Source organism: Xiphias gladius, chromosome 15 (genome assembly GCF_016859285.1).
Source record: "Xiphias gladius isolate SHS-SW01 ecotype Sanya breed wild chromosome 15, ASM1685928v1, whole genome shotgun sequence".
In the NCBI taxonomy this organism is placed as follows: domain Eukaryota; kingdom Metazoa; phylum Chordata; class Actinopteri; order Istiophoriformes; family Xiphiidae; genus Xiphias; species Xiphias gladius.
In genome coordinates, this window is record NC_053414.1 from 12,443,622 (window position 1) to 12,469,995 (window position 26,374).

Here is a 26,374-nt window from a genome sequence, read left to right on the forward strand (position 1 = left end):
TTGTAGAAACCCTCTACACAGTTAAATCACTTCATCTTAAATTCTACAAGGAGCACGTACTGCTCCTTCTGTGAAACCAGCATTGAAAGACCTGTGCATCAATTTTATTCAAATGCAAATTCTTCAATGATTTTCATTTTTTAAGAAAGATGTTTTCTTTGGTATCTTTGATTACTAAAAGGAAGATGGAGGCATTACTTTTTTGATTTATCTTATTTTAGGAATTGCCTAATTCTTTTTAATTTAGTGCATTTTGCTTTTCTGGTATTAATATCTGTTTCCCCGGGTTATTAGTTCCACATTGTGCTTCATTTAATAAACGGTTTGAATAAAAATGTTGACATTGAAGTTAAAATAGCACATTTTTTTAAATTGTGGTTCATTTGATTGCCCAAAATCATCTGATTTGAAGTGTAATAACCCTTAGCCCTTGATACCAGTGTATGCAGTCACCCATTTCGCCTGTACAAAATGGTCTGTGCAGTGCAACCTGAATTTGGGTTCGGTTTAAAAAGTGATATTGTTAATATTTAATTATTATACATAACTGTATAAATAACTAAAATCTATTCTAACAATATTCTGTTCGTGAGTCAACTGAGCCCTTGAGCAAGTTTTTTCTAAAATATATTTTTATATACTTTTTGTAAATGTATATGTTTTTTTGTACCTCCAAAGTAATTCGCTATGGTATTATAACTCACTGACAGGCTGAGATTTAAATTGCCTTGTGGAGGGATAGCCAGCACGGCTTTCCTTTCTTAATTTCTTGATTGTCATCATGAAGACATGCCTGACCCCACTGACTTTTATTTGTTTGTATTTTATTTCTTGTTTGTGCAATGCTGTTTGTGTTGTGATTTTATCCAAATTTTTTTAGTTTACTTATATCCTCTTATTTAGGTCTATGTTTTTACTTAATCATTTCTATTTTTGTGTTTGATTGTAATCATCAATCAAATAATCCCATAATTTAATCTGTCTGTGAAGCACTTTGGTAAACGTTTGTTGTTGTTTTTAAATGTGCTTTATAAATAAAATAACTTGACTTGAATTGACTCACATAAAAGCTGAGATAAACTTGGTCAAACAAAATTTCACGTCCAGTTGTGTTTTCTAAAACAATGCACACTCTGCGTCCTGTCTTTACGAATGTACATATTTACGAACAGTATGTGTTATAATTTTCTGCATTTGGGCACTTTTACTTTTAATACTCTTACTTTTACTTAGATACGATTTTGAATGCAGGACTTTTACTTGTGTTGTATTTTTGCAGCGTGGTATTAGTACTTTTACTTAAGTAAAGGATGTGAATACTTGATACCTCCGAAATGGGGATTTACGAGGAGTACATGAATGCGGCACATCAACTATACAGAAAGTTCTAATAAGTGCGTAAATATCTCAACGACCGTTGGACTACATTTAAATCTTGTCATTCGGAAACGTTCAAAAACATCGTGCACAGAAGACCTCTGATTTTTTTTTGTTTTTGTTTCAAAAACTGCGTGAACAGGCAATGTTAAGACGAAGACTGCTTCGCATAAGGGTCCTACCAACATCTCCGTCCATAGGAATGACGCCGGTGGAGGGTTAATCAGCTGATTGTGTTGGAACAAATGGACCAAAATATAACGGTTTTATCTGTTCAAAGTCGTTTAACTCCGACCGAAAATTGAGGATTTTCAAGTCAGACACGGTTGACATGCTCTATTTGGGTAAGAACACATCATAAAGCCTCCGTACCAAGCTAACATTTAGCGGCATTTATGCTAAGTCAGTGGCTCCTAACGTTACTCGGCTACTGTCAGGCCTGTTTGGCTGCTTTGTTCATTTTTTATTGTTATAGGACCATGATATCAGCTGTCTCTGTGAAGCGGGAGAACTGGCTCCAGAGGTTTATAGTCGTATCAAGCATCCGAGTCATGTTTTTAATTGTCGGACGTATAGAGATTAACGTTAACGTTACAGCTAGCGTTAGCAAGCTAGCCGCTTGATTCCACACAACAAGAACAGAAAGCTAAAGGTTATATTATATTTAGTAACTTAGTATACTAAATAAGGTATAAAATAAATGTAAATAATAGAACAAAATAGAGAGTAAAGATAGACCCATAGCTATACTATGTGCTGAACATACACTTTACAATGGTGGTAATATATTATAACATGCTGTACATTAGTGCCAATCGGGTGGAGGTATAAATGTGTGTATATAATATGTATCCGCACAAACCTTGAAAGATCATATTAAAATAACCGATGTGGTAACAGAAAAGGCTTGGAAAGCACTGATTTCAGTTTCCTCAAAAAAAGACTCAGAGGTTACGAAAAACTCCGAAAATTAATTTCCAGTGTTTATTCCAGCCTGCCAGTAGCATTACTAATACAGTGCTTTAGTATGTGATTTTAGCTCATGTACTATTCATAAGTGGATCTTTTAAATAAATAAGTTATTTTTTTAACTGGTTAATCCATCCATTTATCCATCCATTTTCTGCTTCTTATCAAAGTCCAGGTCTTGTTTGATGATTAATTATATTATTATGAATTATTGTTATGTACTTCTCGGAAGTGCTGAAAAAATGTGATACAAATTGCAATAAATTCCTTGCACTTTGCACGTAGAATAAGAGCATGCTTTTCACTCTATTTTTAATATGTTGACCGGTGTGACTGTGAAACAATCATTAAACTCCTTTCCATGTGGTATTAAAAAAATTTAACTTGGTGAACCCTGTGGAGACACTGAATATAGTAACCCATCAGAAACCTCCATAAAGACAATGATGGCCTGAATTGAGACAAAAATTCTGTGACAAATGAAACCATCTTAACTATTACATCTGTTTTAGACCTTTTCACTTTCTCAAATACTTGTTAGGAAGTTTTTCAAGTAAGTATTTTGAAAATATGTTTGATTTAAACATTAAGCATTATCTGTGTATAAGTTACTTGGCCTCTATGATGCGCTAACTATAGAAATATGATTACTGAGTATTAAACATGCTATTTTCCTTTATAGGTTTTCCATTCATAAATTTAAATTGGTTCTGAAAATATTAGAAGATAAGATGACTAGTTAACAGAAAATTAATCTACTACAATTTCTAAAATCATTACACTGTCTTAAGTAATTTTTCAAGCAAAAATGTTCAGCAGTTGCTATTTCCATTTTTTTCAAATTTTTATCAGAAATAGATAGATAAATAAAATCATATGAAACATATTAATCAGTTATAAAAATAATTGTTAGTTAGTCACTAATTTAAATTCATCGTTCACAAACTTTTATTTGTTGTGTTCCATAATGTTGTATGTTGGTCTGTGTGTGTGTGTGTGTGTGTGTGTGTGTGTGTGTGTGTGTGTGTGTAATACTTTAAGGCCCAGTACTCAAATGGTGTAAAATGCCTATTTTCGACTCAACAGTCGCTGTCGCTGACCATTCAGCTGAGTAAACATGTTCAATGTTTTGTATGCTGACAGTGTTCACTCAACGAATGCAGACAATTGGTGCACTCTGACAGTTGGGGTGAAAAGAGCTTTACACACCAATGGGTCCAAACTCTCTCTTGAGTAGGATTTAAACAATGTAGACAATTCGTAATATCCCATATGTGACATGCACATTTATTTTAAGTCATTAAGCAGACATTGTGTTATGTATTTACAAGTGTAAACTTATTATTTCCTGAATTGCCCTCTACAGACTGTCATCATGGACAAGATTTTGGAGGGCCTTGTGAGCTCTGATCACTCTGTTCCAGTGAAGAGGGCCATTGTAAAGAAGGTAGTGGAAGCAGCAGAGAAAGAGGTGACAGAAGAGCAGTGCCAGGCGCTGTTTACTCTCACCACCCGCCTCATCTTGCTTGGAGAGGATGCCTTCCAGAAGCAGATAGGCTTCCAGGTTTTGGAAGCCTATGCACGCTACCACCGCCCAGAGTTTGAGCGTTTCTTCAGTAAAGACTTTGTCCTCAGTCTTCTCCAGCAGGGCTATGGCCAGCTGGACCACAAAGACCCAGCCATAATAGACTACATTCACTGCTGCCTGCGGCTGCTCATCAGCTGCCCCTCAGTGCTGGAGATCTTCAGCATGATCCAGGTGGAGGTATTAAGGATGGTGTGTGAACGTCCGGAGCCTGCTGTTTGCGCCCGCCTGAGCACTTTGCTGTCTGACTTTGTGCAGTGCATCCCGAGGGACAAGTCAAGCCTTTTGTTCTGCCAGCAGCTGGTCAGGACCATCAGTTATTTCCACTGCTTTTCCAGCCAAGAGCGGGAGCTGAGAGAGTATGTAGGTCAGGTGACTAAGGTTAGCACACTGCTGCAGAACATCTGGAAGGCTGACCCCGCCACACTGCTTCCCTCACTGCAGGAAGTCTTTGCCATTATCTCTTCCACAGGTGAGACACCTTCCTTCCTTCCCTCCAAAATGACTATAATACATGGGAATTTAGTTTAGTGGAATAAAATTTTATTTTATTTCATTCTAAAGCAAAATGTGCCCCTATTTTATTTTTTTTTATAGAGTGTGTTCTGGGAGACCTGGGATGTCCTGAAGACATTTAATAGTGCTAAACATTGAATAGGAACAAACTTGGATTTTATTCATAGATTCATAGATGTGTGTGTACTAGTAATGGAAACTGATATTTGCACTTGGCAGCATTGACCCATGACTTATAACCCTCCCTCTATAAATCTTGGCATTAGTACCAGGGTTGTTAGCGCATGATTGAGCACCTGGGAACAGTTACCTTCTTTCATTTTGGTTTTTCAGGGCCCTGCCAACAGCTGACGTTGATCCACTGGCCTAGTTCCCATTTGTATACGCTGGATGTATATCCAACAATATTCAGTATTATTGGCACACTGATTATTTTCATTTAAGGGGTCAGTGGTCTCATTTTACACACTAGGAATTGCTTGGTGCAATTACTTTCAAATCCACTGATACAAGGAGTGCATTTTCTTCAAGGGCAAATATTGAAAATTGTTTGCTGTGTAGATGTAGTCAAGCTCAGAATATGTCAGCTGGAGTCAAAGCAGCAGTTCTTTTGTTGATGCTAAACTTTAGGGATGTCCTGAGCCTACTGTACCGTGTTCTGAGTGACTGAACTGTGGAACAGCACAAAATAAACACGCAGCAGGCTGCATTTTCAATTAAATAGTGACACTGACAGCAGGCTTCAGTGAGCGATGCAAACTGAGCCTTAGCGGTGTAAAAGGTCACTCTGTCTCTATCTCAATAACATTTTTCAGGTGAACTGCACAGTGCTGCAGTTGAACTTCAGTATTTTGTTTATGGTAGGCAAGATGCAGTCAGAATCCTCAATCCTCTCAATCTTCTCTCACTCAATATTGGCAGATACTCAACACTCTTTATTAAAGAACTTGGATCCGTATTGGGGGCTAAATACTTGATTAAGACATCCCAAGTGGAACAATTTTCAAATGCCGTGACAGGGGACTGACAAAGCAGCAGGAAAAACTTAACGTAACTAACTATAACGTAACCAGTCCTGCAGTGAATACAGACTTCGTGAAGTTCGGAATGTGTTAAATCAACAGTGTTGATAGTCCAATTGTTTAAGGCCTTAGTTTGTGGTGGTGTTGCACCGCATTCTATCAGGGTGTAGGTCTCAAATTTTTATTGTTGTCATTGTACAACTTGACTGGAAATGCACGTTTGTAAACCGCTCATTGTCCACAAGAACAAAATGAAAAGGTGCAGTTGTGTAATTATGTATCCACTTTTATTGTGATTTACATCCTGCAGACCCCTCCTTTGACCCATCCATTGCCCTGGCCAGCCTGGTCCAGCACATCCCCGTCCAGATGATCACAGTGCTTATCAAGAGCCTCACCACAGACCAGAATGTTAAAGACGCAAGCATGACTAAAGCACTCTGCAGGTTACCTCACTTATTGATGCTTTTGACATGAGGGGCTGTGCCAGAGTCTTTTTTTTAAAATTCTTTGTAATGTAGACAAATTATGATTCTCATGCCCAAATCTGTATGTACTCCTCATTTTTCCTACATCTTTAAAATATGTAAGATGGAGGTACGGAGTGTTTTTTTCAGGCTGCATGTCTAAATTCTTTTCAGATTGTCCCTACATGTATAGCAGTCTGTAGATCTTTTTAATATTAACCTTTTTGCATATTATTCAAACTCAACATGCCCTTCTTCTGTCTGTCCAGGATGATTGACTGGCTTTCTTGGCCTCTGGCCCAACATGTTGATACCTGGGTCATTGCTCTACTGAAAGGACTTGCTGCGGTTCAGAAGTTCACTATCCTTATTGATGTAACTCTGCTCAAGATTGAACTGGTTTGTAGTGAGAACTACTTATTTCAATTTATTATTGATCTCAGGAATGAGAAATTGTATTCATCTTTTAAGTCTACACAGATGTTGAACTACAGTAATAACTAAATTAGATTGTGGCAATTCTTCTTAAAGATAATTCACCTTAGATTGGTAAAAAGACTTACTTTAATTATCAAAGCATTTTCTTGGTTTAAATAAATGTGTTTATGGCATAAAGATTTATTTTTAACTCACAGGTATTCAGTCGTCTGTGGTACCCCATAGTGCGGCAGGGGGCGCTAGCTGTGCTCTCTCATATGCTGCTGAGTTTCCAGCACTCTCCTGAGGCCTTCCATTTGGTAAGGGATCTCCTGTCTCCTCCAAGACCATTTCCCTCTCATATGGCCACTTTATTGGTTTTCTCATTTTCTTCTCCTATGGCTTAAATTACTTCAAAGCTGCATAGACTTCTTCTCCCAGAACCCCAGGCTGGGCACCGCTCTCCCACTAATGATGTGTGAAGCACTTAAATGCCGAGCAATGGCCCTTGAGTTGGCCAAATTCATTAGTATCTACAAACAAGAATAGTCCCAGAAATATTCAGCAAATGAGACTGAACCCTATGTGGGGTTCATTATGTGCAACTATCCTCTGGCTGACCACGTTGCAGATTTGTATGATTAATGTTAGCAGTAGCTTCCACTGGTTTCAGCATCACAGTGTCCTTATCATTTTTCTCTACTCTTCATCCCTCACTGTATCAGGTTGTTCCACATGTGGTACATCTTGTCCAATCCTTAAGGGAAGATGGTCTCTCCACCAGCAAAGCGTTCTTGCTGCAGTTCACTGAGCTCATACACTGCATGATGTACCAGTACTCCGGTTTCCCTGACCTCTATGACCACATACTAGAGGCCATCAAGGTATAAGAGTCCAGGACACCTCACGCTAGAAATGTTCTTACATATAGATGTAAAATGTATGTTTAAAAAAATCTTGATTTGTGTAATGCACAAGGTCTGTCAAAAAGGACATTTTTAACATTAATAAATAATCAAATCCTATCAAGGCTTGTTGTTAATCTTGCCTGTGAACTAACTGCCAGGGTGCCAAGTTTGTTCTGCATCAGATAAATTATTCGAATATGTGCTTTCAGGATCTCCCAAAACCTGGAGAGGCAAAGATAAAATTGGTGTTGAATCAAAGTGCCTGGACATCTCAGTCCAACTCATTTGTGTCTGGTCTACTGAAGCAAACTGGGAAGTCTGAGACAGGCAAGACAGGCCTGGTCAACCTGGGGAACAGCTGTTACATGAACAGCATCATCCAGACCCTCTTCATGGCCACAGAGTGAGTCATTTAACACACACATACACTTATTCTTGTTGCATCTCTGTTTTTTGAGAAACATAAGGAATAAATATGAACTTTTTTTTCTTAGTTTCAGGAGACATGTTTTATCATTACATCTAAATGGTTCCAACACACTAATGAAAAAGCTTCAGCTGCTCTTTGCTTTCCTTGCGCACACTCAGGTTAGTGTTGGCCTGTGTAATGGATAACACAAAATATTGTTACTTGTGGACTCCAAAAGTGGATGACAATGAGGTTCTGTGTGTGTAAATACTGTGTTGTGCGTGTGTGTTTGTCTGTGTCCTACAGAGGGCAGCATATGCTCCCAGAAACTTCCTGGAAGCATCTCGGCCTCCCTGGTTCAATATGGGCTCTCAACAGGACTGTTCTGAGTACCTCAGGTTTCTTCTGGACAGGTACTGTAACACTCCCAGCAGACAGGATGAATCAATCATTGTAAGCTTGTGTCAACTTTGTGTGTCAGTTTAAATAAAAAGGAAATCATTTTCCTGTATTGTTCTCTGATGCCAAATTAATGAAAATGATACAACGTCGATGCATCATTTGTGCGTCACTGAATGCAGAATGTAAAAGGTGTTAATATAAAAGCCACTGCTATTGAGAACACAAGGCATATAAAGCATTTTGAGTGCTGACTGTGCATTACTCGAGCTTCCTGATGTAAAGTGTCTTTTCTTGAGAGCTAAATGACATGACTCAGGGCTTGTTGTTAAGAAAGACTAGTTGTGGTACACTATCACGGCACACAGTAGTATTCTCTCTGGGTGTTGATTGTCCCTGTATCCTGATCTCAAGGTTACATGAGGAGGAGAGAACAATTCAGGTCCTGGAATCTGCTAAGCCAAAGGTTGCCTCCCCCGTTGACACAAGCAGTAAAGACCCAACAGGTCAGACTTCTCCAGAGGAGGATGAAGAGTCATCTTTGGCTCCCGCAGAAACCAAACCTGGGAATGATGGGAAGACCTTGATAGAAAGGATGTTTGGTGGGAAGCTGATCACAGGTATTCGCTGTATGCAGTGCAACTGCATCTCTGAGAAAGAGGAGCCTTTTACAGACCTCTCTTTGGCCTTCTGTCCTTCTACCACTTCTCAGAATGGCCCTCAGCCTGAGGGCCCCTCGGAGGAGCCCAAGATTCTTTGTCAGGGATCTGTGAATGGTGGCAGTGAAATTCCTGAGCCAGGCTCAGCCAAAGCCCCGGCTAGCAATGTCCATTTTGTGCCAGTGACAAATGAGCCTCCTCTCTCTGTGCCTGACCTGGTGAACTATTTTCTGGCTCCAGAGATCCTAGATGAGGACAATGCCTATTTTTGTGAGAAGTGTAGCTCCCTGCAGCGGGCCGAGAAGACCATGAAAGTGGTGTCAGCACCTGAGTACTTGATCCTCACCCTGCTGCGATTCTCATATGATGCCAAATGCCATGTCCGGAGGAAGATTCTGGAAAATGTCACCATCCCACCACTCATGAGACTTCCAGTACATGCCCCTTCAACACCTGTACAGTGTTCCTCCTGTACCTCCTCTCCTCTGCAAGTGGATTCTCCTGAGAGCAGTGAGAATCTGGCTAAGAAACTCAAACCATCTCAGAAAGATGAGGAGGAAGAGGAGAAGGAGAGGATAGATGGAAGAGAGCAGATAAATAGAGGAGGAGAAATGCCAGTCCTGTCAGTGCCCTATGTCCTCAGCTCAGTGGTGATGCATTCTGGTATATCATCGGAGAGTGGCCACTACTACTCTTACGGTCGTAACATCAATGGAGCAGATGGAACACAGCATCCAGCCAATCACTTTGCCCTCAAGGAGGATTTGGGGAATGGCCAGGCTGAGTGTAGCCTCTCCACTTGCTCAGCTCTCCCGGTTCCACCCAAGCAAGGAGACACTCTCCCTAATAGTGTCCAGGAGGCAAGGGATTGGCTGCTGTTCAATGACAGCAGAGTGACATTCACATCCTTCCAATCAGTGCAAAACATTACTAATCGCTTCCCCAAGGACACAGCTTATGTGCTCATGTACAGAAAACAGGAGCTACTGGGGCAGAACATAAATGGGGGACTGATGGCAAATGGAATGAGATTGAGTGCTGAGCCTCCCCTGCAGAAAGAACTGCTGGATGCTATTATCAAGGACAACAAGCTGTATTTACAGGTAAGTGAAGGTGGAAAAAAAGAAAACATACTTCTCCCACATATAAGCATTACGGTACACATTGAAACAATCAGTGCCTATAAATCCTACCAATGAATGCAAACCAAGTGTGAGGTGATTCACATAAGAGCAGTTTTTTAATCTGCTGCTAAGAGTTTTAATTGGTTATTCTGGCTGTAACACTGGGCTTATTTTCCATGTTTTATATGCATTTGACGTATAACATCACTACTACTAACTAGGCTGTTATGAAAGTCGAGGACGATACAAGATTCTCTCAGGTGTAAAATAAATGGCTGAGAAAAAAAACACACCGTACTTTTGCAGATAACTAAGAGCCTGCGGGGTATAGGATTTTTTTATTTTTTTTTATTTTGTGACTGCACTTGAAGCCAAATCTGCGCTGTCCTGTTATAAGACGCGAGGTGTAATTTCACGAGCCACTGAACTGTGCTGTGTTACGTTGACATTCCACTGTGCTCGTATAAGTGACCAAAGTAAATCACCTCTAGAGGGTGCTGTAAGAATGTTAAGTGACAACCCAGATCCCCTGTCAGTTACCACTACACCAATGCTAAATTAACTCTTTGGCATGACATTGTTTAGGTGTCGTCTGTGTTTTACACCTGTTTAACAGTTACAGAAAAACCGATGTGTTAAAATTTCTCTTCCTTTCATAATGTCAATAGGAACAGGAGCTCAATGCTCGGACCCAGGCTCTCCAGGCCCCTTCATCTTCCTGCTCATTCAGGCCCAACGGTTCAGATGACAATAACCCACCAGGGAGCTGCGGCCCATCTGGTGGAGGAGGAGGGGGAGGGGGCTTCAATACCATTAGCAGACTGGTATTCTAAAAGATAGAAATGCTGCAGGAAACCCATAAGAACTGGCGCTAAGGGAGTCCTTGGCGGCTTTATACCAGAGCCTGAACTTTCATACCATAGATGTGCATATAACCTCATAAAAAGAGCACTGAAATGATTTAAGGATACACACGCACACACAGAGTATCAGTGCTGGTTCTGATCGTAGATTTGATTTTGACTAGAATAGTTTTTATACCACTGTTTCAGTCATCATTTAATATTTTTATTTTATTTATTCAGGTTATTTTTTTGTGATCTCAGTATTGTAATCTTCCATTAATCCTCCAAATTTTAAACCTTGAGGTGGAAAACACTCATTGGTGCAAGTGTATTCTCTCCCCTAAATGAAGAAATATGGCGAAATATAATTTGACATTATTGAAGTAACTTCAGTTACCATTAGTCTCCTGATAAGCTTTTACATTTTACATTGATAAAAATGTATAATTGGTTCAGTCTAGAACATGCTCATATTAGCTGGCTTGTCTTGAGTGTTTATAATATTACCTCACACCCTAACACACACATAAACATATGCAAAGACATGCATGTGGAGCGCACAATACGAATGAAAGCATTCAACTGTAAGAAACTTTTTTTGATTTGTCACACAGCTCACAAACTTTGTTTACTTTTCTGATTTGCATGCAGCTTTTCTTCGTGAGCTGTGGAGTTTAATTTTCAAGATATTTGAATCTTTTTGATGTGTGTTTTGGTGTTTTATAGGTTTCATATCCCATGCAATAAATGTACATATGACTTAAAATATCATTTCTGAATAATCATGGAATACAAACTATATATGGAAAGAGAAGACTGTATATGGGAAATTTCCAAGATAATGACATTTTCAGTAAGAGTATTTAAAGCTGTTCTCACACTGTTAGCTAATGTGATTTACAGAGAAATAAATTTCAAACTACTTGTTTAAACATATTTGAAACAGGTAACTGTTTGACAACATATTTTAATGTATTCCTATGATTTGATCATTCAGGGAGACTTTCGTGTTCATGCTGATTTTATGTGCCTTTTGATATTTAATGCAGACTTTTGAAGAGGAATTTGTCTGAATTTAGACCTCATCTGTACTGTGTTAATAGTCATAATGGCTTCACCTTTCCCCCCAGTAAAAAAAAATCAGTATTTGTTGTATTGTCTTACTGAACCAGGGAGGTTGTTGAGGGTAAAGTTATTTAAATTGGTATGTGGGCAAAGAGTTAGGCAGATGCTGGGGATTAAACTAAAAATGTAATATTAAATATATGACAGGACAAAGAGTAAAAATAAGAAATGAAAAGGATGGAAGAAAATAGATTAACACTCAATTTAGCCATGGAACAGATGGTTTCTGGAAACACCAAAGTTATGCTCAAGTGTACCTAAATGTCTGTGTCACCTTACCTGTCACATTTCGATTTTTCAGCATTTCCACATCAGAAAATATATTGACCAATTGGAGTCATCTCTACTACTGCATCTTAACTACTGTACATGATTTTGAATCCTTCTTGCAGTATATACAAACCTTGAAATCACTGGGAGCTAGATCTGAGCGTGGCAAGATAGGTTTGAAATGGCAAATAATACATTTTTTAATTAGATTGTTAAATTCAGCACATTACTGAAATGGCAGACCTCAAGAATTCCACTCGAAAACATGAACATTTTAGTATGTAGGTGACACTGTTGATAAAAGAAATACAGAACATTACGTGGTTGCATAATTCATCAAAACAAGCAAGTGTGTGTGTGTGTGTGTATATATATATATATATATGTATATATATCATTTGTTGCTGTGATTGCAAAATGTTTTTGCACATATGGAAGTGCAAATAGACAAAGCAGTGACTGAAAAGGGAACTGGGAAATCACATGCACGCACTCATTGTTCCCACAGGCTTAGGACAAATGACAGTTGTGATGTAGCAATAGCAATTTATTTGCCAATTTATAATAATTTGCAATTGATTCGGACAAAATCACTGTAGTAGCACCAAAGCTTTCAAAGGGCATTTAGAAAAATCAATGACTCTCAATTATTAATCAAGCAAACCATTACATTTTTGTTGAAATGTTAACTCCTGGCTATGGTGTATTATATCTTCTCTTTAGATTTAATGTCTTATTAGCATTTTGTAATATTTACAGAAGTTTTCATCTAGTGTTGGTACAAATGAGATATGCACTGCTGCAACTCAGATATCCTCAGTTGACTACATGGATGCAGTAATGCCCACATAAACTAAAGATTTATGCACCTTTGAAGCACAGCAACAAGAAGAGACAACATTAGACAAAGACACGGCTTCACAAACACAAATTCAATTCATCAAGAACATGGCTCGGGCTATTTGATGTTTTAAAATTAAAGACCATGCAGCTAAATATATGGTATTGTAGAGAAGAATTCATTAACTGGAATTGGTGTATTGTGTCTTCAGCCTTTAATTGCTCCCTATTTCTTTAGCAATACAGAGGCTGTTGAAAGAAGTAATGTGCCTGTACAATGGCAAAGTCATTAATCATAGACTAACAGGGAACATCCTTTGGGGGAAGTGTTTACCATTACAATAGCATTCCAGTAAGATTCCTTAGATACCAACCTAAGTCCACTGGAAACATGTCTTTTCCAGTGGATTAGACCAGTTATAAATGGTCTGGAAATTGATGCCCACGAAATTGATCAGGTCTTGGGAGCGCCAGATCAATATAAAGCTTATAAGTAAAACCTCTTTCTAACCAGTGTGGTGTTGGACAATTAAACCAGTACTGGCAAATCTTTTTGCTAAATCTTAGAATACAGTTCAAATTAAAAAAAAAAAAAATAAATAAAAAATCATATGGTGTGTTTGTAGTTTCAACTTCATGTTGATAAGTTACATGACACTGTATTTGTACTGTAAACATACTCTATGCACAGCTCTATTAATAAAAATATTTATATGATACAAGACCAGATAAATGTAAAAAACAAAACACGTATGAAGAGGGCAATGGGTACTCTGTCATTATGCTAACATTACACGGTATTTGGGGCGAGTTCTCTTTAGGGAATACATCACGCATTATGGATGGTGTAGTTTAGACGCGCAATGATTTGTTGGGACCTTTCTGTTCACACTGAGGTGGGTCCTTCCTTTGTCTTTTCTTCAACTGTCTGAGGCCACTTTTTGTATTCACCTAGGGGTGCATTGAGCTCTATTACAACATGGTTCATCTATCGACCCGCCCTTCACTGTTTTGTTGTTTTTTTTGGGGACGGAACACAAACGATTTTGAACTACATGTCCCATAGTTGAAGCTCTACAGTATTCCCTGCACGCCGCCGCCTCTCCAGTTCGTCCTCCAAACTGGTGGCTTTAACAATTGAATTTGCACGAATATAACATCCGGCTATAAATTTCGAAACAAATGTCCCAGCGACGAACATTGCGCGTAGGGAAAACGTTGAGGGGATGTGTTGTGTCTCGCAAACACGGATGTCACTTTGAAGGTTACCGCAATCCAACAATGAAAATACACGTCTTCTCTAGGAGACATATCGTTTTTACCAATTTGCATAGCTAGCCATAACTCCGAAAGGCTGAACATAGGGACGTATATATTTGGGTCTAGTAAATTTTAATCAACAAAAACTGAAAAAGCAAATTACACGTAACTTGAAATGCCAGTTTCAGCCGTTGGTACGGCAGATAGCCGCTGAAAGTGTCGTTTCTGACAAGCCAAGCATATTATTTTGAAAGCAGAACCCTCAAACTTCCGGCATTCCTGTCGTTAGGTCCGTCAACTTGACGCCGCCATGTTCTAGAAGAGGGTGAGTTTAGGGAAAGACGAAGCCACCCTGTCAATCACAATTAAGAAACCATGGGAGTAAACTGGTAGGGAAGCTTGGTGGAACCACTGTGTTTACAGTGAAGCTTGTTTTAATTTGCGCAGAAACGACAACTATGCACCGGTACACTGTGGGACATTTACGTCTGATCTCGCCAACTGGGAATCGCTCCACTTTGACGGGAATCAGCATGAGGCGTTACATATAACAACAAAAACTTAGCGACTTTCAGTTGCCTGCGTCTATTTTTTTTTTTTTTTTGCCCACACATACACAAGCCACCGTTGATATTTGTACAAAAGGCGGTGCCGCGGAGGTTTATATTCACTCCAAGCTCAGGATATACTCGTTTATTTGACTACAATTCCTGGAAAATCTGGTCGGTGCATTTCAGACAACTGCCTTGTCGGTGAGTCGACTTTCGAAGAAGGAGTGACGATATTTATCGCGCTCAGACACACAGTAATGCTGCATTTTTAACTTTTTGTTTTTCGACTCCACCGTTTGAGCTTTATGTCAACGGTTTTTTTTTTTTGGTTTTTTTGGTTTTTTTTTTCTTCCCAGGTACAAGAAGACACTCCCAAAAACAAACGAAGCTAAACCGGAGTCAACGCTCAAACTCCAGGGAGAGCAAGGAAAGGAGCAGATATGAGTGGGGGAGATGTGGTGTGCTCAGGGTGGCTGAGAAAGTCTCCTCCTGAAAAAAAGTTGAGACGTTACGTAAGTGCACTTAATATCCTATTTGTTACGTTGTAATAAAGTAACCTGTTACACAAAGTCTGCCTGCTTTTCCCTGCGCGCTTTTGTGTGCACGGTTGGGCGCAGTGACAGAAACGCGTAGGCCTCATCTTTTGTGCATTTCAACAAACTCAACTTCTACTATTTTTTTTTCTGAACCTGAAACGGCGTGTGTCGTCTCCGAGCTCAGGTTGCCGCGTAGTCCCTTGCACTTGGAGTGACTTTACCGTGAGTTAGCAAGTAGGAGGAGGCTACTGTGTTGCTCATGGGCACTTCAGTGGGGCACATGGCTGTTGTTTTGAGACTTTTTCCTTTTGAGACAGCCTCCTCAATTTTTTGTTTTGTCATCCATTCCCATAGCATTCCCGCCGAGGATTTGTTTATCTTGGACCAATAACACAGTAAATTGATTACCTTTGGAAGTAATGCTTGTGCAGTCACAGTCAGTACTCCCTGTGTCAAAGGTGGTAGACGGTCATGCCAAGGGCAAAAGGATTTACAAAACAACCGGGGCATACATCACAAGGATGACCACTGTCCTGCAAATTTCAAACAGTGGTTGTAGATATGCGTAATGAATTATTGTTATTCACTGCTACTGTTTACTGCCTTACACTGACCGATCACTCATAGACCTTCATACTCATGCTACTCACACACATCATAGAATGTTACATGCTTCCAACTGATATAGGATTAGTGAGGAAAACACACATCTCTTACTCGGCCATTAATTTTTCATACCACCAGTGAATTGTCACTGTTTTGTGTGCGATTTTCTCTGCTTATATTTCTTGCACCATGGAAAACCTTTTCATAGCCTACAGCAGCTCTGTTGCAAAAGAAGATAAGTTCAGTAGCGCATGTTAGCTGTCAAGTCTACATGCTTTCCTTGTAGATCAGTGGATATCTCCGTTATTGATATTTGAATTACAAGGCCCGCAACTCGAGAGGAGGTATGTTTTCACAGAAACCACAGGTCCAACGAAATGTTTTTTCTGAAAGCAACAAAAGTGAAATCTAGCTAAAACTAGCTAAAGACTAAAATCTCACATTTATAACAGAATAGTGTCTGATTTGACAATGAGGAAGTCAAAATCCTACTTCACTACCTGATTGTGAGCATTTTTCTTGTGTTAGTATATGCCTTTAAGGGTGGTACTCTCCCATGGCTTCATATTGCTAATCCGAGACAGCATCTCATTTACCGTTTGTAGGAAGAACATACCATTTTTACTCTGAGGGTCACCCTGTTGTAGAGTATGAGGTAGATGAGAACTTAGTTCCCACCATAGCATGTTCTACCCCTCTGCACCACTTGATATAATCTCTGAAACCAAGTGTTTGCTATAATGACCCCAAAATTGTTCTTTCTCAGTAGAGTAAACAGCAGGCTGAGGGAGGACTTAGTTGTTCTCAAGGGGATATGGCAACTAGCTGTTCCAGTTTTATAACTGCTTTCTGGAAACCGTAGCAGAGAATAGCCAGGAGGCCATCTGACAGTATGTTATGAGGACCCTGGGAAGTCCTCTGATACTGATATCACGAAGAAGAATTTTACTGGTTTACAGCCGATAAGCATTAATATTATTGTTTATTTTTATAATTTATGCAAATAACCATGGTCGGTTTTTCTAGTGGCTTTTTGTTGTTGAGAAATTTTGCATTTTTAGTCAATGGTTAGCCACTAGAAGCCAGTAAGTTTTAAAAAAAAAAGACAACACAGGAAGCCCACAACACCACCACCACCACTAGCCCTCTCCATTTTTTGACCAGACTTCTGTAAGGTTTATTATAACAGGTAGTGACATTCATATACAGAACATGTTGGTTGCAGAGACCCATTATGTAGTCTACATAAGAGCTAAAACCAAAAATAGTACTTTCAGCCCAACAATCATCACATTTCAAACCCTATTTCAACACTTAATTTATGGTTGATACCTAAGCCCTCAGGTTTAGACTGACAAAATTGGTACCAAACGTAACTTTCATGTGTAAAATATTCACATCAATCTTTAAGTTAGTCTCTCAGCATCAAAGTATCAGTTCAACAATTGAATTGGCAAATCAAGAACCCCTACAGTCCGTAATGCCATACAGCCACAAGAAACTATGTGTTTTGCAAATGGCTTTTTTCTCAGTCAACATAATACTGATTAACAGAAAAGTGGGTGGCTGGTTCCTCTCCCTGTGAAAGTTCATAGTGCTTGGTCACATGAGGCTGTGTAATCTGCAGAAGTGCTGATTTATCCTTTTTTGTTCGGATGTTACCTATCTGGCAACTGACCACCAGCTGTTTGAATAGATTGCCCAAAATAAAGAGAGAAGTTGATTCTTTTCTAAAATAGAAATCATGCAGCTGGCAATGAAGCACTGTGATTTTAGGCTGTTTAAGGATTAGTGGGATAGTTTTAGGGCAGAATGTAGAAATTGTTTTAGTATTCCAATAAACTGGGGACTTTTTTTCATTGAATAAAGCTATTTTCTTTGTTGTATTTGAGAAGAATGTTGTCAAGAGGAAACTTGCTGAAACTTTTAACTTTACTTTCTTGGATGAGATTTTTAGCTACACTGCTTATTGCCCACAGCCCTTAGTATTGTAGTATATGCTAAAATGTTCACATTAGGGCAAGGTATTGATTGAAAATTTTATATCACTGCCAGTACCATATCTGTGATATCAGTTCCAACATAAATGAAGGGGTGTTTTAATACTTACTTGCCTAGTCAATTAATCAAACAATTGTCCAGTTAGACACTTAAATATCTGAGGTTGTATGCATATGATATAAATCTGTGGTCTGTTTGGTGGCACTAGGCTAAATAGTGCCACCAAAATGTGTCATAGGCTAAATCAGTGGATCTCAGTGATGTCCCTTGAGATCGAGAGCACTGTAGGATAGAAAACTATAGTAGCTTTGTCTCTCTTAGGGAGGAGGAGGCAGAGATGCTGAGGTTCTGTTGGCAAGGACAATCTGACAATGTTTTTGTTCCTTTGCCACCATCTGAATGGATTTTAGATGTATAGACCACAATAGAAAACTAAAATCATTTTACTGTCACATGTCAGTATCATGATAATACTGTGCTGTAACTCTTATGATATTTTGTACATATTGCCTATTGCTACTTAGAAGACAAGCAACAGCACTCCTTGCCACATTTTTGCTAGCTTTTTCTCCTCCTCGGCTTTCAGTTAAAACCATAAGGGAGACTAGCTTCATGATCGCTATTACAGATATTTGCGCTACTTGATTTGTTTCAGTACCTGTTGGGGGTCTGTTCAGAAAGCGGAGACATTACAGTTCAATTCCCACAAATATCAATCTAGTTTATTTACACCCACCACTAGCTGGGGCTGCAGCTGTGTTAGGTGGCAGCCCCCCTCTCCCCACGCTAGTGCCCGGATACTGTAAAAAAGCAAAGTGGAAAGTGGGACAGAAGACATCTTGTAAAACTGGCATGGTCGGGCAGTATTTTGATATAGCCACTTGACCGGAGCAATGCGTAACCACATTCAACACAGGCTTGTGGACTTAACCTGCAAGGAATAACGCTGCTGGTGCTAGCACTACTAACGTTAGCCACAGTAGGCAAACCAATATGACATGCAGTGTTTCCCATTAATTACATAGTCTGTGGCAGCCCACCAGTCTAATTTGTCCCACCACAGTTTAATTATGAACCGAAAATAATTTTTACACTTCTCATAACAACATAGAGATATTAGATTTAATACATTCATTTTGGGAAAAGGAGTCAAAACGATGTCTTCGCACCAAAGAAGTGGACTTGGGCCAAGCAAAATGTCAAATTCATGCTGTTGACAGTTATGCCCCAGTTCTGCCTGTTTACCTAATTTTCTGAGGTAAAGCATTTCGGCTCATTGTCATGACACATATGTTGCAGTGTTATTGAAAAACAGTATATTCCTCAAATATGCAGATCACATAAAAATCATCATGATTTATTTCTCCCATCTCTAGAGACTACCGATGTCATGGCATACCTGTTAGTTTACTAAACTGAAAGATGTTTCTCACGATAATCAAGAAAAATTATTCAGTTATAAGAAAACCCTCTCAAGATCAGTGTATTTGTTTTGAAACAAGTGGAGCACTCTGTGTTGTTATAGTGAACATTTGGTGGCATGTTGAATGACTGGATGAAAAATAAACAAATAGAACATCTAACAATAATATTTAATCATACCATCACTGTCAGCTCTCTATTTTAATCCCCATCTCCAGACTGAGTAGCAGTAGACCAGGAGCCAGGGCGCATGCTTACCTGATTACCTGATCGACCACTCAGGCCAAAGTTGGCCCCTAAGGCTCTGCTGTTGGTTGGTGGAGCTCAAAGTTGAAAGCAGTTCAGCCGACATGCCTGCGTCTTAGCAACCCCAACCATCATGGGCTTGACACACTATGTATTGTTGTTCGCTCTATGTCCGCTCTAACGTGAAGAGGCAATACTCACAAGTCCTTAAATTTTGGTCACTATCTCCTGATGTTGGGCAGTCACAGATCAGAAATAGTGGATGTATTTTTACAATTGATACAAGCAGTATAATGGTTATATTAGAATGGTTAGTTTTTCCTTTGTCTCTTAGACAACTCAGTCAACATTTAATAAACAGAATAAATGCCGTATATGCAATATGGCCTTAGTAGTGGATTAATTCAGCCCTTCAGTCAGAATTCTCTGAGAAAGAGTCAACACTTCCTGGCCATTAATGTCTCATTCATGGACAGCGTGAAGGTATCTAACCGCAGTTGCTTTTGTAGGACTTTTCCCAGCCAGAGTTTGTCATAACTGTATCCTCTGCGGTTTTCCATTTCATTGACACTGCATTTTCCATCTGGTTCTCCTTTTCCTCTTTCATTTCTCTTACCTTTCAATCTGTGAATTTCTGTCGAGGTCCACTTGTAAAACTCTCTTCAAAGGAACAGCTTGAAGGCTGGTATCTTAGGGACATCTGCAGTATGTTATCGCAGGGACCTGAGAAGATGCAGGGATGAAGTAGCAGGGTCATTTTTCAGCACCACTCTCTTAAGAGATAGTGTGCATATGACGATATATTGCCACATCATATCTTGATATCAAAAAGAAATTACATGTCATTTAGGGCTGGGGGATATAGACCAAAATTCATATCTTGGTATTTTTAGGCTAAATGGCAATAAATGATCCATACCTCGGTATTTTCTACGAAGTGGGCTTAATGTTCAGTTGTAAGTCAAAGCCACATGTGAGATGTCACAAGCACTTTTATTAAAACAGACTGTGATCAAATTAAAATACAAATACAGGGTTTCCTTCCCTGTTTTACAATATACAATTACAGAAAGTAATTGAAACATTATATAATATATTAAATAAAAATAGGCCTATCCAGTGTTTCCCTCGGGTTGAGAATTTATTTGTGACCAATGTACATGCAGAGACTCGCGCTGTATTTCTGTAGCTACAATTTACAAATGTAAATTGTTTTTCTGCAGATGCAATTTAAAGATCTCCCCCATGCAGGCTACTGGGAAATGCTACAATTTACCGATGTTTCCTAAACGCCTCACATGCAGGCTATTGGTAGATCCTTGCTAGGCAGCTGCGCACGTAGAAGCCTCTAGTCCCCACTCAGTCACTGCAGTGCACGCAACTCAGACAGGTGTGTGGCCAAAAGTTAGTTTGAAAAGATTGAAGTAAGGTGTTCTGATATAACATGTAAGTTGAAACCAAGTCATTTAATCTACCTGGGCAGGCCGGCCAAGTGGAGCCTATGTATGGGCTATGCTGCTGTCTCTGCGAATGCTCCTTCTGTTTATTTCAACAGCAATAACAGACTGATTAAAAAACAGTACAATCACCGGCGTTGTGTCTCCCTCCATGTTGCAGGAGAACTTTTGAGGGAGTGGGGCCGGGTTTGCGCGAAGATGCAGAGGGAGAGTGGGGGTAGGGCTGCATGGAGAATGTGAGAGAAGAGAGACGCAAACACTGGCACAGCTTTATAGAAGAAATAGGTTCAAATTATATCGAAATGAATGGTATTGTCTCATACTATCTTGTCTGAAATATATTGATATACCGCCCAGCCCTGTTGTCATTTAGAAGGACACTGAAACAGGATTAACATTTAAGCAGATTCCTGGTATGTCTGCTGTGTACAACATATTTACAACTTATTAGAGACATCTTGTCACTGCTGTTTGTATCGAAGGAATACGAACCACAGACTTACCAATATTGACATTAAGGGTGGCCCACCAACCCAGCTTTGCTGATGTCGATATGTTTACAAGAAGTGTTCCCTAGCTGCTTTCAAGAATTGTCCCCTATATACTGCAACATCAATTTGTCACAGTCACATGCTTCAACTTCATTCCACATTTATTCTCCATCTTAATTCATTACAAAGAAGCAAGCAACCCAACGAGGGCTAATGCTTATATTTCAGTAGTTATTTGTAAAAGACAATCTTTCAGTTGATCATACAATGCAGTGCATAGTTGTTAGCAGGCCATGGCCTTTAAAACATATTTCAATCATCTCTGTGGTAAATATGTAAAATTATAGTGATACAGATTTTTGATTATATTGGCCAGCCCTAATTTGGCTGTGCATTTTCTCAGTTCTTTCCGCCCTACTGCATAAAGCTGTATGGACCATTATAATCTCTGTAGTCTACTGGCATGTACCCACTGGAAACAGATTAGGATTTTGTTGTAAACTTCGTCCAGCCCTTAACAGGGCCTCAGTGCTGGAGCACAAGGCTACAAAATAGACCGGATGAAGGAAAATATTGAACCCTTAAGGTCCTCCTCTGATGGCTATAAAGGGAGACTGAGGACATACTCCATGCTGATCTCTCTCAGCTGGGAGAAAATGCACGTAAAGTATACACCACATTGACCGTTAGCCATTAGTTCTGTCTGTGGCATAACTGGAAACAATTGTTATTTGCAAACTGCTTAAGAGAAATATGTACGCAACAAATGTACATGACAGCGCGGTCAGACGAAAACAAAGGCATAGCTTTTTGATTACGTAGAGGATTCATTAAATCTGCTTAGCAAGTTGAACAGAGAACAAACGCTCACTTTCTGTTCCCCCCCCCCCCCCACACACACACACACACACGTTTGAAGAAACAAACAAACAAGCAACCCTGACGGGATGCAACAGAGGGGTACTTGTGCAGCATTAGCTTCTAGGTCTCACAAAGAAAAAATTACTGGACTGTGTCCTGACCGCCACATATACACAGCACTCTATTTGGACCGAGTAGACTACCATTTTGTGACGTGCCACAGCTTGAAAATGGATTGCATGTGCCATTAATTATTTAATGTCCATTACAAACAAATAACCATTAAATATTAATATTTGTGCTACTACAATAGTTATCCTCGCCAGCCCACTTGTTCCAGACACAGAATATACATAAGTATACATAAGTATATTAGTTTCATCACAGCCAAACTGGTGCCCACCATGATGCCGAAATTGGACTGGAAGGATACAACAACATACATATTGTAAATATCACCAGATTCTGTGATATTTACATATGTTTGATCCTTAAAGTGATGATTTTATCAGCAGAATTGGTTTTGTGATACTGAACGCACTGTATGGTTTTTTTTTTTTTTTTTTTTTTTTTCAAAAGTGTAAATCTTTTGTGTCCCAAACTGTTTTGTTTTTTGTCTTTGTTTCAAAACACAAGAGAAGTGAACATGATTGTGGTTTGTCTTCATTTTCTTCTGGATATTTATAGAGTGTAGTAAGCCTGAAATAATGTCATCGCATCACAAAGAAAAACATAACCACAAAAACAAAACTGCCAGTAAGAGCAAACCCCTCTGAAAGTTGGCAGCGCAGAGCGTTGTTTTGGCACATGGTGAATACCTCAGTCTTTGCAGCCTTAAATAATTGAGATTATATCTGAAATATATAATAAACATCAGACTCATCTTATTTTACACAGTTTTCTTCATTATTTGTGTGTTATCTGTCAAAGCTTTTTGGGACAGCAGCTTTGTGAGTCTCGAAAACAGGAATTACACATATCAATCCAATCACTCAAAGGGGCAGTCAAGAAAAAATAAATCAAGCAAAGTGATCTATTTTGGACAACTCGTCTTTTCTCTATGGTTGTAACAGCAGTATTTTAGAATCCAACAAATCTAGTGCTGGTGTCTTTGTCCTTCCTTGTACCCTTCTGTCCTTGTTGCCATATGGTCACAAGATCACTGTCTTGCAGTTCTTCCAGTCACCAATCATGGCCATGTGGCTACCATGACACATCGTCCATAACTCACAACTCACTCCCTTCATTGATGAAGACTGCTAATAATACTATCTCCCATACTTTCCACGGTTGATCTTGAGCATATCAACTGTTGTTTATGCATAATTCTTGATACAGCACTTCTCTCATCTCTTTTACTCAGACATTTGTACGTAGTTTCTGGTAGGATCTTATTGTCTGCATCAAAACAATGTAGATTATAGTTTGGAAGCCACAAAAGTATATTAAATTAACCTCAAGTCAGGTCCAGCTTTGGTCGTAACTTTCACTCACACTGCGCCTTTCACAGTAGTTCATCTCATTTTGGTGACAGACACTTTGATGCATGGCCTTCCGTGCAGATTGTACAGCAATAGGACTGCTTTTCAAAACCCAATACACCATTGTTTACACCAGCACACAACCATTTTACAATTTTAAAATGAAGTTGAAGGTAAACTTTTAGACATCTTGTTAGCTCTTCTGTCAAGAGATTTACCACAGCATAAACGTTGGTCTGTTTGGTTTAAAATGGGGACATTAAACCAAAAGTCATAATGAAATGGCATGAAAAGCATCATTTAGAAACTGGCTGTGGTGTATGTATGATCATGTGATTATATTATTGATTAAATTATTTTTTACATGCATGCTGGTACATAATATTGAAGCTGCAAACATTTCCAAGATTTAAAAATTAGGTTCGATACCACACAATACAATTAAATAGTGTGTTGTCTTTTCTGTCATTGTGACCAAGTATAGATCGGGGTAGTGTTTCCCTCATGGGTGGCGCTGTGTACTGATTATACACGATTCCTCCAATGTTTACATTGCATCACTTTATCATTCTTTAAACTAAATTTGTTGCCTTAGTGGAACAATGAGATTATTGAATTAAATGGGTAGGTCAAGGCTGACATACAGCATTTTGTAAACAGATGTTTCTCTTTTTGCCTGGTGCAACTGTTTACTTTCCCGTGTGTCAAGTCCACAAAGCAGCTTGTAGAGTGGCTGTAGAGAACTGGTTTTCATGCAGACTTGGTTTTCCTGTTTGAAACTTGGGAACAGATTCTGAGTTTTGTTTTTTTTCGTTGGAATATAATCCTTGTGAGTCGTAAAATCACTGTTTTATGCTGTTTGGAACTGTGCCAAGTTGAACAGTTTCAAGTGCAGCTATTATTAAACGCAGATGACAGAAACTATTTGGCAAGGCTAATTTTACACATCATCATGTGGGTTTTTTTCATGTTTTATGATTGATCCAGATGATTCACTCATATCCATTGATGTGCATAGATTTCAAGAGAGTATTTTCTTAAATCAAAAATCTCACATACTTCCTTATTTTTCATGTTTCAAATGTTAAGCTAATGACACCACGCAGTAAAAATAAGATGTTTCATCATAAGTCTGCTTTCTATTTCCAGAGTGTAGTTTTAGTCTGTTCGGGACATAGAACAGGGCTAGTAGGAGAACACAGATGGCCAAAGATGGTCTGCACTAACAAGACAAAAAGGCTGTAGGGGTCTCTGTTCCCATCAGATTGGTGTGTGTGTCATTTGAGAGATAAAAAGGATAAACACAAGTTGGGCCAAATTCATGATAATGTGCATTCCCTGAATTTTTGCAAAGCAGAAGGAACTTCTTCAAGACTAATGGTGTAGGCATATAAATATGCATGCAGTGAAGTGCAGGCTGGGATACACAACAATGGCAATCAATAACTTTGTCATCATTGTTGAGGAGAGTGAGGAGAGAGTAAACGGGATGGGAAAGACTGGAGTGCTTCTCAGAGCAACACCATTAGGCAGCCTTCAGTGAGAGCAGCTCTCTGTTCTCTCCCTCTTTCTTTCCGTTCCCAGTGCTTCTTGGCAGGCACAGACAGCAGGAATGTGAGGTTGCTCTGTGCTCCTCTTTGCTGGTCTGCGAGCGCCTGGTCCTGGGCTGCTGCTGGGCGTTCAGTTTAGGCTAGGATGGGCTGGACTGCACTGCACTACACTGCACAGCAATGCAATGCACTGGCCGATTGTTGTTTCTGCAGCACTGGGAGGGAAGAGGAGCCGCTCCCTGGCGCCCCAGCAAGGCATGGCCGCCCCTTCCTGTGTGAGGCGCTGATGGCTACCAGATGGCGGGTGAAGAGAGAGGAGGAGGGGTCCTTTACTCTCTCCCTCTTATTCTGTATTTATCCTTTCTGCCTTTATATTGTCATTTTTCGCTTGTATCCTAATACTTTTCTCTTGCAAAGCCTTTTTTCTTTATCATATTTATCTTTCTCCGCCTCTTTTTCTCTCCCATAGTAAAGTGTTCTCTTAATAAAGGAGGATGAAAAGGAGAGTGATGGTGAACCTGGACTTGCAGACATCCAAGCTATGTACCACATAATGTTCCTCTAGGTGTTACATACCCTCAGACACAAAAGATGTCACCATGACTCACTTGTGATCAATGACTCACTGAAGAATTGTATACTTTGAAACCCTGTTCATGTTGCATATTTTCTTTAAAATTCCATTTGTAACATTTTAACAGTAAGCTTTATTGTCACTGTAGCTGCAATCACCAAAGAAGTCTGCACACACACCTGTTCAGCAGAAGCTGGAGTACATGTGCCTGGTGGGCTTTAGAAAGGACTAATGAGAATTGAGCTTGGTGACCACTTGATTCACTTTGAAAACCTGCTCCTCACCAACAGAAGGCCCTCTAACCTCATAGCGCATAGAAGCTGAGTCTGCAGGGTAAATACAAGGTCACAAACTTGCCTGTTGAAATGACTTCTCATAGCCTTGCTTGGTTGATTGAACTGTTTGT

At 39.4% G+C, this 26,374-nt stretch overlaps 2 protein-coding genes across 6 annotated transcripts in view; both read left to right on the top strand.

The window, feature by feature from the left end:
• Nucleotides 1-1,384: 1,384 nt before the first annotated feature.
• Nucleotides 1,385-12,307, top strand: usp38 (ubiquitin specific peptidase 38). Its single transcript, XM_040146982.1, has 11 exons — nucleotides 1,385-1,721; nucleotides 3,713-4,403; nucleotides 5,780-5,915; nucleotides 6,206-6,335; nucleotides 6,572-6,673; nucleotides 7,079-7,237; nucleotides 7,471-7,664; nucleotides 7,756-7,849; nucleotides 7,977-8,083; nucleotides 8,484-9,831; nucleotides 10,521-12,307. The coding sequence occupies exons 2-11, from the start codon at nucleotides 3,722-3,724 to the stop codon at nucleotides 10,683-10,685; spliced, it is 3,117 nt and encodes a 1,038-aa protein (XP_040002916.1). The 5' UTR covers nucleotides 1,385-1,721; nucleotides 3,713-3,721; the 3' UTR covers nucleotides 10,686-12,307.
• Nucleotides 12,308-14,459: 2,152 nt separating this feature from the next.
• The window catches only part of gab1 (GRB2-associated binding protein 1), a 54,117-nt gene continuing 42,202 nt past the window's right edge, over nucleotides 14,460-26,374 (top strand). For all 5 annotated transcript variants that reach the window (XM_040145908.1, XM_040145909.1, XM_040145911.1 and 2 more), the window contains exons 1-2: nucleotides 14,460-14,944; nucleotides 15,100-15,255. In XM_040145908.1, the coding sequence (XP_040001842.1) occupies nucleotides 15,184-15,255 (72 nt within the window). In that variant the 5' untranslated portion in view covers nucleotides 14,460-14,944; nucleotides 15,100-15,183. The remainder of the gene's footprint in view (nucleotides 14,945-15,099; nucleotides 15,256-26,374) is intronic.